This window comes from Talpa occidentalis, unplaced genomic scaffold (assembly GCF_014898055.3).
Source record: "Talpa occidentalis isolate TD23 unplaced genomic scaffold, MPIMG_talOcc4v2.1 talOcc4.12, whole genome shotgun sequence".
Taxonomy (NCBI): Eukaryota; Metazoa; Chordata; class Mammalia; order Eulipotyphla; family Talpidae; genus Talpa; species Talpa occidentalis.
Window position 1 is genome coordinate 17,021,773 of NW_023601212.1, and position 15,467 is coordinate 17,037,239.

Genomic DNA, 15,467 nt, shown 5'->3' on the forward strand with positions numbered 1-15,467 from the left:
AAAATATGGGAAGAGGGAGAAAGCAAGGAAATAAATGGTCTCAAGCCTGTAAGATAATCAACCACTGGACAGTCAATTAAAATGAGCGCAAAGATGGGACCTCAGATAAAGGGGTACAAACTCCGACTTTTCCAGACGGCAAGACTTAATTTTTAGACATTCCATGTGAATCTCTAATCATGTGACCCCCCCCTCGCTTGTTCCCTCCCAAAGGCAGAGCCTTTGATACGGAATGCAACAGAGGCACTGTGGGCCGTGCAGGAATATGCTGCTCTGCTTGTGTGTGCCAGAGCAGCAGCTCCCCTTCAGAGGCTCCTTTCATCTGCTCAGAGCAAGACGCCAAGAGGTCTCCGCAGTGAAATCACTTGGGCCGATGAAACCTGATACGCCAACAGAATGTTAAATAGAGGATGCACAGCTAAGGCCCTGCCCGCACTGACAGGCATTTGGATGACTGTGGAGGGAGCTGCTGTATGGGCAGGGTCCTAAAACAGGAATTAAGTTGAGACTGCAAGTGGGACTCCATCTAAAAAGGCCAGGTCTTTAACATCTTTTTTTGACTTCGATAACAGTGTTTGCAAGGAGGCTGGAAGTATTTAAATCAGGGAAGGGGAACTGGGGGTGGGAAGAGAAATAAAGGATGGGTTAGGGAAGTGAAAAATCAACTTCAAATTCTCCAAAGTTCATAGAAGCTCTGGTTCTGGTTTCCCAGAGAGAAGAAAAAATAGTTTCCTGACTAAAACTTTGAAGATATGCCACCTGAAGGCAGGTTAGCGGCAATGAGGCCTATTTATATTGGAGAAGAGACAGTGTAGGTAGGAAGGGCATGCTGGGTGTCCTTCAAGCATCGAAGTGTTTATATTAAGAAGGCAAAATGGATTTATCCTGTGCTGCTCCAGGGGGCTGAACTGGGTTGTTGGAAAAGTCATGATTTCTTTTTTCTGTTTTTCAAGCAAAAACACATCATGACTTTTCTGACAACCAACAAAATAATCAAGAAATGAAGAGTACAGTTTTCTAAATAATTATTAGAGCTGATTCAAATTACTGCCTCAGGGCCCAAGGGATCTGAGGAGGGTCCCCCTCAGGAAGAGAGAGGGGACAGTCAGTCAGCAGGGCCACACTTGGAGCACAGCTAACTTTATCCATTTTATAGATGTGTGTGTTTAGGCTAAAATTTCACCTGAAAAAATTAAGTCCAGAAACAACTGGAAAGGATGATCCCGATGGTCCCCTTCAACTCTAAGGCCATGTAACTGGGAAGGGACTGGTTTGTCCTGTGCAGTAGTGCACTTATTGTCACTAGAATGCTTCATCATAGGCCAGTACTTGAAATGTCACCAGGTGCAAGGACGACTGGGGGGTCTGTGGGGGACAGAGACTATCTCCCTGAATCATGCAGCCCCAATACCTGTCCTCACATGGAAAAGGCCCTCAAGAATGCCAGCTGAGGGGCTCCCCTGGTGGTGCAGCAGTTGAGCGCTGGGCTGCAAAGCTGCCCTCAGCCACCAGCGAGGGTCCCACATGGTGCGACAGACCTCTCTGCCGCGCCTGCTGCTCCCCTCAGCAGTGTACTTCGTCAGTCTGCCTGTTCTGTACCCCACTCTGGCTCTGGTGAATTCTCTCACCCTCCCACGCTTCTGACTGTACCCAGTGCTTATACAAATAGAATGCCAGCTTCCAGAAAACACTGGATAGATGAGGGCTACAACCCATCCATCAACTTGGATAATTTGATTCTAAGAATCTACAGTAGAATAAGATCCTCTATGTTCCAGGTTTTAGAACTATCATTTTCTCTTTTCTTTGAAACAAATCTTTTATTTATTTATTTATACATACATACATACATACATACATACATACATACAAGCACTGGGTACAGTCAGAAGTGCAGGAGGGTGAGAGAATTCACCAGAGCGGGGAGCAGAGCAGGCAGAAGGACCGAGGTACACTGCTGAGAGGAACAGCGGGTGGCAGGAGAGGTCTGTGCGCCATGTGGGACCCTCCTCCAGTGGCCCGGTTGCAGCCTGGGATGGAACCGGCGCTGCAGAGGCTGCGGGCAGCTTTGCAACCCAGCGCTCAACTGCTGCGCCACTAGGGTGGCCGGAGAGGTCTGTGCGCCATGTGGGACCCTCCTCCAGTGGCCCGGTTGCAGCCTGGGATGGAACCGGCGCTGCAGAGGCTGCGGGCAGCTTTGCAACCCAGCGCTCAACTGCTGCGCCACTGGGGTGGCCCTGGAACTATCATTTTCATGTGGTACTATTTGGAGCAAAAGTCTGATCAAAAAATTTCCAAGGCTTCCCCATGCTTTACAGCTCTTGGTCTCAAACAGGAGTACTTACTGGATGATCATTTCTGAGGCTATACAGAATAATTTGTCAGTCAGGTCACCACTTGAGGAGACATCTGTATGTGGGCATAGTCATAGCATCAAGGTAATGATACAACAAATGAAAACAATTCTTGGCAGATAAGTCCGCTCCACAGACCCTGTGCATTTGACTGCAAGTGTAAACAGTAAATCTTTAGCATGTTGAAGGTGAGCATGAAAGAAGACACAGAGGAAAAAAAAAAAAAACACAACATAAGTCACAGGGAACAGGGGACTGTAAGATTGATAGAGCGATTCATTAAAAATATTATTTCATAGTCCACACTAACAATTATTGAGCACTTATATGCTAGGCAGAGTGGGAAACTCTTCACATTAATTTAAGCATTTAATTCACACACCAAGCCCTATTATTGCCATTTTACAGATAAAGAAATTAAAAATCAGAGAAGTTAAGAAAACTGATGAGATGATAAGAGGCAAAGCCAGCACACAAATCCTGGTCAATCTTCTTCCAACGGCAGAGATCTGAACCTATACAGTACCAAGTACTAAATTATTAGTGCTTTAAGCTAATAGCCAGGATATCTTTATAAAAACAAATCAAATCAATTTTACTACCCCTTCTGACAGAGCAAATATCATGTTTCATCAGGCTGGAGTCACCCATAAGCCAAGTGAACAAAGAATAGACTAGATAAATTCATGGTCGGAAGGTTATGAACCCACTGAAAATGTTTTGGGGGAATGATAAATTGGATTAAGATGAACTGCAAAGGTAAGGACACACTAGTGAGATTTAAGTGCGTTACCGAAGAGGGAGCTGAGTCTATGTATTCTGTTAGCTGGGTAGTAAAGAAGACTGAATGGAGGGCTAGGAAAAAACAGGCTTCCCCAAACAAGGAATCACAGACAAGAAAAAGGGATAGGCAGAAATTTAGGGAACAGGAGTATCAAAATCTTCAGGTTGATCCTATGACGGAGGGAATGACAACTGTCCCTTAAATCATTCACGTGATGCCAAAGTAGGGGACGTGGCAAAGCAATCGCTTGCAGCTCTGTGGGCAGAGGACTGGTCTGAAAGAAATTGAGTCACAGATTCTTTCTGACCACATAAAACTGCTTTGAGAGCTGGTGGAAACAGAAGACATCTGTGTGCCAGGAGGCATGGGAAGAATGCAAGGAAGCAGCAATAAACCAGGAAATAAATGCTGCTTTTAGGTGCTTGAAGAAGGGTTCCCATGAGTCTTCCCAGTCAATACTAAGTATGTTCAAAGGTAATTTCAAAGCACTGGGCCCAAGCGTTCTTTACTTTCAATAATTTAAACTAACTTCTTAGTAACATCAAATTCTCCAGAGGAATTCAAATTTCACTGAGGGCTCTATTTTTCTCAAATCTCAAAATCCAGACAGGGAGCAAAAATAAATTGGCTAATAAATCTGAGACATGTTTCCCTGAAAAATACCTTTATACATTTTTAAAAGTTAAATGATAATAAAGTCTCAGCTTTTCAGAACAAGGATACCACGTGTTATATGACCTGCTTCTGCTATCCAAGTATCAGTCTGGGAGAGAACTGAAACTATTGTTAAAAACAGAAAAAACAGACCCAAAATGGAGCTTATTTTGGGTCCCCATCCAGACTGCATACATTATCTAATTGCAATTACAACCTCTCCCAAAAGTGTAATCTTAAATCTATCAATCTGGAGTCTCCTAATCAGCCCAGTGAGGTCATCTGCATGATAAGATCCGCCCACCTTCTGCCAGAGGGAAAGCGGAACTACCTGGAACAATCTTTTCTTTTGCTAATAACCCTTGTCTTATCCTCTATTTAAAAAAAAAAGAAAAGAAAAAGAAAAAAAAAAACTTTTTTCTGTAAACCCTTGCTTGCAGCACTTTTCTACTTGCTAGATAGGATGCTATCCTATTCATGGATTGTTTAATAAAGCCAATTAGATCTCTAAATTTGTGAATTCTTAAACACTTTATTAGAGCAGACAAATTGTAAGACGGAGGAAGAGTTTGCAATGATGGTCTCTGGATGGAGAAACATGGTTTTAAGAGCATGCCCTTACTTCCTATGGTGTGGACTTAGAAATGTTTGTGACTTAGAACAGTCTGCCTTTATCATAAAGAAAAACCATGCATAAGACATGCTAGTTTTCTTTTGCTGTTGTTATTTTGAAAAATTTAAAGCTATAATTAACATATCACATATTGCTTCAGGTATACATGTTGTTTTTCTTAATGAGAAGAAAATAAAGTCCATCAGGACATCCTTTCACCATCAGGCTAGAATAAAGTGACCATCTTGCAATGTCAAGACCCCAAAGAAATCATATGAGCTTTTTTGACAAGACACCTTCTTTTGACAGGAAGCTGGCCCTTGCTCTCCTGTAAACAAAGCCCTAGAAATAACTAGGGTTGTTCTAAGGTGCCCATGGAAACCCTGTTATAGTAGGCTAAGGTCAAATCTATCTTACATAGTCACAAGTTAAAATGTAAACAAAGTATACAAATTATCTTGAAATAAGAGTTTGGATGTGTTAAGTAACATTCACACCGAACACGCTATCCAATAGATGCATTCAGAAATCGAATACATGATAAATGCAATAATACAAAGAAGTATTTTATTGCTGCTGCAGTGATATTTGGTTATACTTGATAATCTAGAACACTGGTGTCAGAGATTGGGAGACTTAATCTACAAATAAAATTTTGATATGTTACTGTCACAATAAACATTTCTAAATTGCAAGTTAAGCGACTTTATTTAAAGTAACAGTCAATATCTCAGTTTCATACAACCAAAGAAAATATACAACTTTGGAATTAACTGTAATAGAACTTAATCTATAACACTATTGATTAAGATTTGGCTGATATAAACACTGAAAACAGTTCCTCTAACACAATGATGCGGAAGCAAAAAAAATGTTTTAGAATTTTTTTTCACCTTCTTTTGGAGGGGAGCAAAATGGGATCCCCAGCACTTAAATATTAATATTCCTAGGAGGATATTCCAACATCCAGAGAGCAGAGAAAAAGTGATGAATTCTTGTGTAAATACATATCCCAATATCATTGTTCCTTCAAAATATCAGAATATTTTGGAACAGACATAAAGTTTCTTATAACTAAATCCTATGAGATACTTTGGGTGACTACTTTCATACTAAATCCCATGAGATACTTTCAGTGACTGACTACCGCTGGCCAAAGGGAGTGGCTCAGCACAATAAAGATGGAGCCAGTAAAAAAAGTTTCTATTAGGAATCAGTAAACTTAGGCTGAGATGCTGTTCTCTTGGGCTTTAGCAGATCATCAACCTGAAATAGACTGAGGAGAAAACCTGTGTTTTCAAACAAATGCTTGACCCATATATCCTCATTTATTAGAAAAATAACACCTATTTCTTGAACTTTTCTTATTTTCAACAGCTTTTTAGGTGATTATGATACTACCAGAATTGAGATTCAGAAATTAGGGGATGCTTTCCTAAAACTGGGGGTGCCAAAATTTACCTCTAGCCCCAGCGTGGAAAGGACCCCAGCTTGCTACACCATTGTGCTAGAGACAGAACAATCTGCACTTCACACTCATTAAAAATTGTTGCTTAGGGCCTCCCCGGTGGCGCAGCAGTTGAGCGCTGGGCTGCAAAGCTGCCCGCAGCCTCTGCAGCGCCAGTTCAATCCCGGGACACCGGTGAGGGTCCCTCATGGCACGCAGACCTCTCCTGCTGCACCCGCTGCTCCCCTCAGCAGTGTACTTCGGTCCTTCTGTCTGTTCTGCTCCCCGCTCTGGTGAATTCGCTCATCCTCCCATGCTTCTGACTGTACCCAGTGCTTGTATAAATAAATAATCTTTAAAAAAAAAATTGTTGCTTATACAATCACATCATTACTCAAATATTTTAAAATCCTAATAATCATCACAGCAGAACAAAATTCTGGCCCGGTTTTACTCCAGAGTCCAAGTACTTGTTACTAATACTTTTTTGAATAAATAATCCAGATGTAAATGGACAAAGATCTCTATTCCAGGACTCTCTTTATACTTGGAATAACTTAGCCGCTATGCATAATTGAGAATTAAAATAAAATCAAAGACAGGAAAATGATTTCTGAAGCCAGACTGTCAAGGTTCAAATCTCAGCTCTGCAACTGACTAGCTTTGTGATTCGGGATATGTTCCTTAACCTTACCATGTCTCAATCTTCTTGTCTATCAAGTGACAATAGCAGCCTACTTTACAGGGTTGTTCTGAACATTAAATAAGTTAATGCATCAATGTCTGGTATGTAGAAAGCATTCAATGAATGGTAGCTATTAGCTAAATCTCTGGAGTCTTTCCACTTAGAACTTACATCCATTTCTCTATTTTCCTAGTTTGCTAAAAGGGTAATAATAAGTAGGGCAGTACCAATATTTACCCACGGGTTTTCTATTATGTTCAGTGAAGTCATGGAGATGATCAGGGGAGGTCTGCTGAACAATTAAGTAGATCTACCCTCTTTCCTGACACCACGTGTGATGTCCGCATTCGCTAACACGAAAGCACTACACAGATTTTTCTCCCCAGAGGTAAAGTTTGTCTCATAAAGAACTGCTTTGAGGCCCCTGCGCTCCATGGTCTTGGGAGACTGATGGACGAGCTACTTTAATCTCCTGTTCCGTTCTCTCTAATCAAAATGCTTTTAGCCAAGCAAGACTTGTGTGGTTCTTGATGAGTACACCAATCAGGCAGAGTTGTCTGCATTTAAGGAAAAGCTTTTTGGCAGTGGCTGCAAGGTGCAGTCTCCATCAAAAACATTACACAAGCCTGGGTCTTGCCTCCCCAGTGATAAAATGCTTCTAAAATATTACAATTAATTAAGTTACGATGAAGTCCAATCAATAAGAACTCAAAAATATTGTCCACAAGAGATCTCTACACACTTGCTGTCACAGCAGTTTTCCTACTGCACATTAATTTTCCTTTGGTTAAATAAACGAATGCTCCCACCATATTCACTAGTGCTGGTCTAATTGGTGACTAAGACAAGCTAGGCTTTACAAAGTCGTTTTTGATTTTTTTTTTAGAAAACATATCAGTAGTGAATGACTTTGGTGCCGAAAAAATCTAAGTGGTTGGCTTCTCTCTGTGGGAGGGGGAGTGCGGGAAAGTATGTGGTCAGGCTAGGTGTCTTTCTTCTTCAGCAACAACACTCAAAACACCCAGCAAGTTTCAACCTTTAATCCTCGATAATTTAGGTTCAAACTTTAGCCTAATTGCTCTCTGAGACACTTAATCCAAAAACATCAGTCTGGACCAAACTTCTTTTCCTTGAAACATAAAAAGTCAATTCCATAATAGATCAAAACCTTTTAAAAACCAGAAGTCACTTGACTTGGTCGCCTACATATTAATCTATGTAACAAGATTTATAAAGCAAATTCATAATCCAAATCAATAATGTGTTCCCTATCAGTATAATAACAAAACACAAGAGTCTGGTATAAGAGTTTATAGGTAGGGCCTCCCCGGTGGCGCAGCGGTTGAGCGCTGGGTTGCAAAGCTGCCCGCAGCCTCTGCAGCGCCGGTTCGATCCCCGGCTGCTCCCCGGCCACCGGAGGAGGGTCCCACATGGCGCGCAGACCTCTCCTGCTGCCCGCTGCTCCCCTCAGCAGTGTACCTCGGTCCTTCTACCTGCTCTGCTCCCCGCTCTGGCTCTGGTGAATTCTCTCGCCCTCCCACACTTCTGACTGTGCCCAGTGCTTGTATAAATAAATAAATAAATCTTTAAAAAAAGGGGGTTTATAGGTAAATGGTGATAATTATTAAAAAATAATTACTGAGAGGACCTCTCTGGTGGCACAGGGGTTTAAGTCTCAGTGCTATTAAGCTATCACCTGCTGTTCCCCTCAGCAGTGTTATTTCAGTAGATCCGCTTGTTCTGCTCTCCACTCTGTCTCTGGTGAATCTCCTCTCACACACACTCCCACATCTCAGGCCTATACCCCAGCTCTTGTATGCATAAATAAAAATAAATCTTTAAAAAATAAAAAATAATTACTGAATGTTTCTACTATACCAGATACCGTTAGGTACAACGGAAGATGATGATGTACAAAACACAATTCTGGTATCAAGGGAAGCAAGATAGGTACATAATTATAAAACTAGGTGGCATAAAATCCATTCAGACTCAAGCACTGCAACTCCAAAGTGTGTCTTTACTACATCGCAGAATACCCATAAAGGGAAGCTTGTATCAAACAAATAAAACTAGGAATAGAAATATCCACTAATTGTGAGGACACTTCATTCCACACATACTGACAATAAAGAGACACTTAGAATTCTTGAACTATATCCATTTGTACAGCACTGCCTCCCACACAGCTGTAGATACTCTGGAATTCAACTTGGCTAGAAGAAGCTAGACCATAGGCCTTCCCCACTTCTCCCAAGTGCTAATTTAGAAAACTCTACCAGCTTTGCTGGAATTTTTAGATCCTTTTGGGAAAAAAAGGTGGACAAACTAAGCTCAAGTCTATGTCACTAGCCTAAGAAAAGAAAGGATCTTGTTCTTAGGGACTTTCTTCAACCACACCATCTTCTGTAGTAGAGTAGCAATAACTTGACAGGCTGGAAAGTAGCTGTTCCAGCCTCCACGCAAAGAATTAATGCCAGGTCTAGTGAGGCATAATCCTGCCCAGAAACTAAGAGGTGTAAGCAGAAAATGGACTCAGGAACAGAACTTGAAACTTTATGGTGCTTGAAGAATGTCTAAGTTAAGAGCAGATTATACAACCAAATGAATCCATTTCCTCCTGTGCTTTCTCTTTTTGACAGCATTCTCTGATGGGCATTGGGACTGAGGCCTAGGACGTCAGGTAAGGACAAGTGTGGTATGTCCCTGAGGGCAGGAGAGATGGACCCGGTACTCATTTGCTAGACTGGGTTATTTTTCACTTTCTGCACTTAACTTTATTCCTACAGAGGCAATTCCTTGTTTTGAATTAAAAGGTGACCCTATTTAGGGCAATTATATTGGTAATCTCTGAACTTTATAAACTTTCATGTTATTTGTATACCATGTTACACATATTAGTTCTTTCTAAGCATTTAAAATATTATATTATTTCCAAGAAGTAATAGACAATGTGGTTGACTGCGTGGTTAGCTATTTTACCTGACACAGCTCTGGTGAGGTTTGAGTGAAAATTGTTTGCTGTGATGCAAGGGGATGGGGGCGGAGGGAGAGGATGGAGGGTACAGGGGATCCAAGTAGCTCACAGGAAATTCTGTGGACACTGGAAAAGCAGAGGAAGTGGTTTGTTTATCTTGCCTTTCTTTGCAACAGAGTGGTGTAGCAGAACAAACACTGAATTTGAGCACTTAGTCATTTATAACCTGTACAGCTTTAGGCAAGTCAACAAATTTCTTTTAACTTCAGCTTCTTAAATTTCATTGACAAAAGGATAAAATAATTTGTGGCATTACCAATTTCAGACTATCGTTACACAATACAAATTAGATCAAGTATAGGAAATATTTTATAAACTTGAAAGCCCCAAGAAATGTAAATTTCTTTTTTTTTTTTAAAAAAAGATTTATTTATTTATTTATTTATTTATTTATACAAGCACTGGGTACAGTCAGAAGCGCAGCAGGGTGAGAGAATTCACCAGAGCCAGAGAGGGGAGCAGAGCAGGCAGAAGGACCGAAGTACACTGCTGAGGGGAGCAGCGGGCGGCAGGAGAGGTCTGCGCGCCATGTGGGACTCTCCTCCGGTGGCCGGGGAGCAGCCTGGGATCGAACCAGCGCTGCAGAGGCTGTGGGCAGCTTTGCAACCTAGCATTCAACCACTGCACCACAGGGAGGCCCAAAAGAAATGTAAATTTCTTGACGTTAATGATATTATTAAATACAATGAATATACTTGGTAGGGGTTTTGGTAGTTAGCATTTTAACAAACTTATGTAGGCACTCTTTCATTTAACAACTATTTAATGAGTGCCTACCAAGTCCAAGGCACTGCTTTAAAAACAAAATCCAATTCTAGTGGAGAGGTAGTGGGAAGGGGGTGGGGAACACAAATGTGAAGTAATGGTAAGGCCTATGGAAAAATTGAAGCCAACTGCCATTTGTACAACACAGAGGGACCGTGAGGATGTTACACTAAGTGAAATAAGTCAGCTAAGTCAGTGTGATTCCACTCACACATGACAAATAAAGAAACACAGCAAACAAACAAACAAAACAAACTCTGGTGACCACAGGGCAATAGGGTAACTAATTTACAGTAGGATCTGGGGGCTGCTGGGATAGGCAGGAGGCAGTCACAAATGTATTTCTATGCTACTATTTTTCAAACAGCAGTTATGAGATCAATTTAGGAGGTTATAATCAACATTTTTTTATGTGATAGAATAAAATATACTGCCACAGGCAAGTTTTGTTTTTTAAATATATATATATATATATATATATATATATATCTATGTCTATGTCCATGTTCTAGGTCACAGTATAAAGTATATTTTTTACTAGAGTCATGGTCAAAAATGTTTGCTAGTCAGTGCTCTAGTCAAATTAAGGAGCGAAATTTAGCCTAGAGGCAATGGCAAATCATTGAAAAGTTTTAAGCTAGAAAATAATTATGATCATATATGTGTGTTTTGTTTGTTTTTATATTTGTGTCTTGGAGAGATGATACTCATGAAGCAGTGTGGAGAATGGGTAAACAAGGGTAAAGACAGGAGCCGGGAATCCATTTAGCTGGCTATGATGTAATCTAGGCAAGAGCCACTACAAACGTGGCCTTAGGAATGGAGGGTGGAATCGCCAGGATTTGGTAATTTATTGGATGTGACGATAGTGAGAGGCAGAATCAAGGCTAGTTTCTACCTTGGTCAGATGGTGATGCCATTCACTAAAACAAGGAACAAAGACTAGAACAAATTTAGGTTGGGTGGAATTAAACTCAGTTTTGGAAATGTTTCCATTGATGTCAAGTCGTGCCATGGAAGTGAAGCTGATTGGCAGCCTTCCTCCCAAAAGCAAGGTGTAGGCCAGAAAGTGCACCAGGGACTGAGCTTCACAAGCTCACTGAAGCCAGGGTAGTAAATAAGATGGCTCAGAAAGGCAATGCAAAGAAGATTTAAAGAAACAACACAGAGGATTTTTAGGACGGCGAAACTATTGTTTATGATGCTACAATGGAAGGTACATGTCATTTAATATATTTGACCAAACCCACAGAATGTACCATACCAAGAGTGAGTCCTAATGTAAACAAAATCAACATAGGTTCATCATTTGTAACAACTGTTCTATTCTGGTGAAGGATATTGATAATGGGGAGAAGTTGTGCATGTGGAGGGACAGGAGATAGATGGAATTCTCTCCACTTTCTGTTTAATTTTGTTGTGAATCTAAAACTACTCTGAAAAATAAAGTTTATTTGAAAAAAAAAAAAAAGTAGCGGTGGTGAATGTTAAATGACACCACTGGGCAGTCATTAAGATAAAGGCCAAGCATCCAGTCAATTATGTGACGACTGGTCAGAGCAATCCACTGGACCACCTCTTGTGTCTTCTTGTGTTCACGTCCCTTCTCCACTTTCCTCCCATTCTTTTTCTGTTGTATCACATGAAATCAGACTTTTGCTCCTGTCCCTCCACTTCAAGATCCTCAATGACAGTCACATTTCTAAATCCAGCACTCAGTTCCCAGTCACCTCATTTCCCCATCAGCAGCACTCCTTGCCACTCCTCCCTCCTTCCTCTTTGAAACATTTTCTTGTTTTCTAAGACAGACAGCTCTATAGCTTACCTTAGTAAGCCATTCCTATCTTCTTGATTTCTGAATGTGAGTGTAATCGACAGCTTAATGCTGGGACCCCTCCTCTTCTCTGCAATTACTGCCTAAGAAGCTTTCTCATCTCAGCTTCATACACTGATGATCTCCAAATGCACATCCTTAGTTCACAACTCTCAAATAAGTTATAGTAGCCTATATTCAACTGTCTACAGAATATCTCAATTTAGATGTCTAATGGGCATATCAAATTAATACACTCCAAAAAATCACCAAAATGTAAGTACTCTTCCCCAGTCGGTCCCATCTCTACTAGCAGTAAATACATCCTTCCGCTTGCTCAGTTCCCAAACCCTGGAGTTACCTTTAATTACTCTCTTCCTGCCATGCTAAATCCAACATAAATGTTGTTGGAGACAGACTGCCAAAGTTCAAGTTCTAGTTTAGCTGCTTAGTAGCTGTGTTACCTTGGGAAAACTGTTAAATGTCTCCTGGCTTCAGTTTTATCACCTGTAAAATAGGGGTGATAGTCTTAGGTATCTCGTATAGGGTTGTTATAATAATTAAATGAGCTAATACATGTAAAATGCTTTGAACTATGCCTGCCACACAATCTGTAGTATCTTTTGATCTCACCACTTCTTACCATCTCCACCGCTACAGCTGTGTCTGGGAACTAGCCACCAATGTCTCTCATGTGGATTTTGCAAAAGCCCCCCACTAACTTTCCTTCCTTCAGCCCTTGAATCTTTTGACCAACAAAGTGGCCAAAGTGATTTTTTTTTTCAAATAAAAGTCATTATAAAATTCCTTCAATTTCCTGTATGTTTGAAAACTTTCACAATTAAAAAAAAAAAAGTGACATGGTGTTACTCCTCTGTCGAAACCCTCTGATCCCTTGCATTTCACTTCGAGTAAATTACAACTCTTTGCATTACTGACTGGGCCCTAAAAGTAAGCTCTTGCCTCATTGACTTGGTCTCTCTCATCCTCATCACTCATTCCTTTGGAGCACACTGTCCTCCATCCTGTTCCTTAAACACTCAAGGTGTTCCCTCCCTGGGGCCTTTGCATAAGTGTTCCCTCTGCCTGAAAGCTCTTTCCCAGAGAGCACGGCTCCCTCCCTCACCTGCCTGAAGTCTTCACTGAATGCTGCCTTTCTCGGGAAGGGGTTTCATACATTTTAAATTAATCTTCTACGAACCACACCTAAACCCCCCTCCTCTGTTTTATTTTTCTCACAGCACTTACTAGTATCTGACATCCTATCAAGTCATTAATTCCAAGGAGACTTAAATCTAGTACATGCTTCCTATTTATCCTATTTTTTCCCTATTTATTCTAAATGCAATTTCCATGTGCTTATGCTTTGTTACCAAGCCATATAATCTGTATGTTCTTTCTTAAAACAAACACATGACTAAGCAAAATTAAACAGACTGCTTTCTGCAGTGTCTCTAAAATATTCTCTTCTTATGTGCATGTAAGTGGTGGTAAAACACTGTTGGTTCTGGGTATCTGGTGACTGTTTTCAGTTTTACATTTTTCCAAGAGCTATTTACCCTACTGGCCACTCACTTAAAAATTAATTGAGTATAGGGGATAATTATCACAGAAGTAGGAAACCTACTAGTGACAAGAGTAAGATGCAAAGCCTGCTTTATCTTGGGCATTTCTTACCACCTTTCACTGGGGTCCCAGTAAATGGAAATATCACCCTGAAAAAGGAAGGGCACACTGGCAAAGGACAGAGGTAAAACAAGAGTACCTGTAATCTTGCTACTATGTGATAGGCCTACTGACTCTCTGATACATTATTTAATTTAATCCTCAGAGTATTAGCCCTCATAAAAACTGATGGCCACATAGAAGGCAGAAAGTAAAGCTCACACAGACTTAGCAATCCACTAGTAGTAATGTGGAGAGCCCCGAGCCAAACTCAGGCAAACCCAGGCTAGGCTGCAAAGTGTCAAAGGCAGTGTCCTCTGCTCCTATGGAACCCTGCCTCCACAGTGCCAAGTCAGCACACTGGAGCTAAGAAGGCTGTTATTATACTCCACCACTCAATTCCTGGGATGACTTAATGTCCAAATTTCCATGAGTCCAGTCATAGCTGTGTGCTGGGGGCCGGCCCCTTACCTGTGGACATGAAAAACGGGATGCGGAACTTTCCACTCAACACTCGGGCCCGCAGATTCTGCAGTGTGCTCCCATCAAAGGGCAGGGCACCACACACGAGCACATAGAGGACAACTCCAAGGCTCTGCACACAAACAGAGAGTATTCTCAATTAACCGCATCAGAGGAAACAAAAGAAACCATTAGAGTATGTGTAGGAAGATGATGGTGAGCCACACATGAGATAACAGAATGAACTTTTTCTTCCTTTTTTACAAAAAAATGTGAGACATTGTCAAGGTCAATCATCCTTAGAGTAGTCAGCAATCTTCACTGCTTCCAAACATTCGTTCTGAGTAACATATCTAGAATCTCTCTTAGGACCCATCCTTAAGGATGACAAGTAGCAATAACAGAAAAAAATCTCTGTTCTTGGCAAGGGAACCCTCCTAAGCTTGCTCTTGGTGGGGGACTTTGCAGATGCCATAGGCAGTGCAAAAATCTCTGGCTCAGTCCAGAAGACAAGTGCTTGTGGAAAGACTGCACAAAGAATTGGGAATGCAAAGACCTCAATTCACCGCAGCATTATGCGTTGGCCAACATGGGGACACCTGTTATCAATAGAGGGTTACTAATGCTACAGGGTATCAGACAATGCGCTCACATACCCAGATGTCGACTTTGGGCCCATCATATTCCTTTCCTTCGAAGAGTTCAGGTGCAGCATAAGGAGGGCTGCCGCACCAGGTCTTCAACAGCTGCCCAGGAGTGAAGAGGTTACTGAAGCCAAAATCTAGAAAGGCAAGCAGATGTAATTCATGTTATCTTAACCCAGCAAACACTAGTTTCTAGTCACTAGAATGAATGTTCTGGATGGCTAAGTTTGAAAAAACAAAGGTGGAAAGATGATGTTTTCAAATTTTGTAAGCAGCCACCTAAACTTAAAGTAATAGTGCAAGAGACAGACGAGCCGGAGTGCATGGCTGCCCAGTCAACTCTAACTATACATGACTGGCGTAAGTAGCAAAACCAGCACTGCCCCCGCATAAACCTAGACTGAGTCAGGATATTCTTGCTCCTTTAAGAATGAAAATGAGGGCCTCTCTGGTGGCCTAGGGGTTAAGTCTCAGCACTATCATCTCTATGGCCTGAGTTCCACCCCTGGCCAGGATGCCAACCCACGTGGCACAGCAGACCTTG

At 41.4% G+C, this 15,467-nt stretch overlaps 1 protein-coding gene across 5 annotated transcripts in view; it reads right to left on the reverse strand.

Moving 5' to 3' along the window:
- SIK3 (SIK family kinase 3) overlaps window positions 1-15,467 on the reverse strand; it is a 214,899-nt gene that overhangs the window by 33,267 nt on the left and 166,165 nt on the right. For all 5 annotated transcript variants that reach the window (XM_054693123.1, XM_037505330.2, XM_037505331.2 and 2 more), the window contains 2 exons: window positions 14,936-15,060; window positions 14,289-14,412 (listed from right to left, as the gene is read on the reverse strand). In XM_054693123.1, the coding sequence (XP_054549098.1) occupies window positions 14,289-14,412; window positions 14,936-15,060 (249 nt within the window). The remainder of the gene's footprint in view (window positions 1-14,288; window positions 14,413-14,935; window positions 15,061-15,467) is intronic.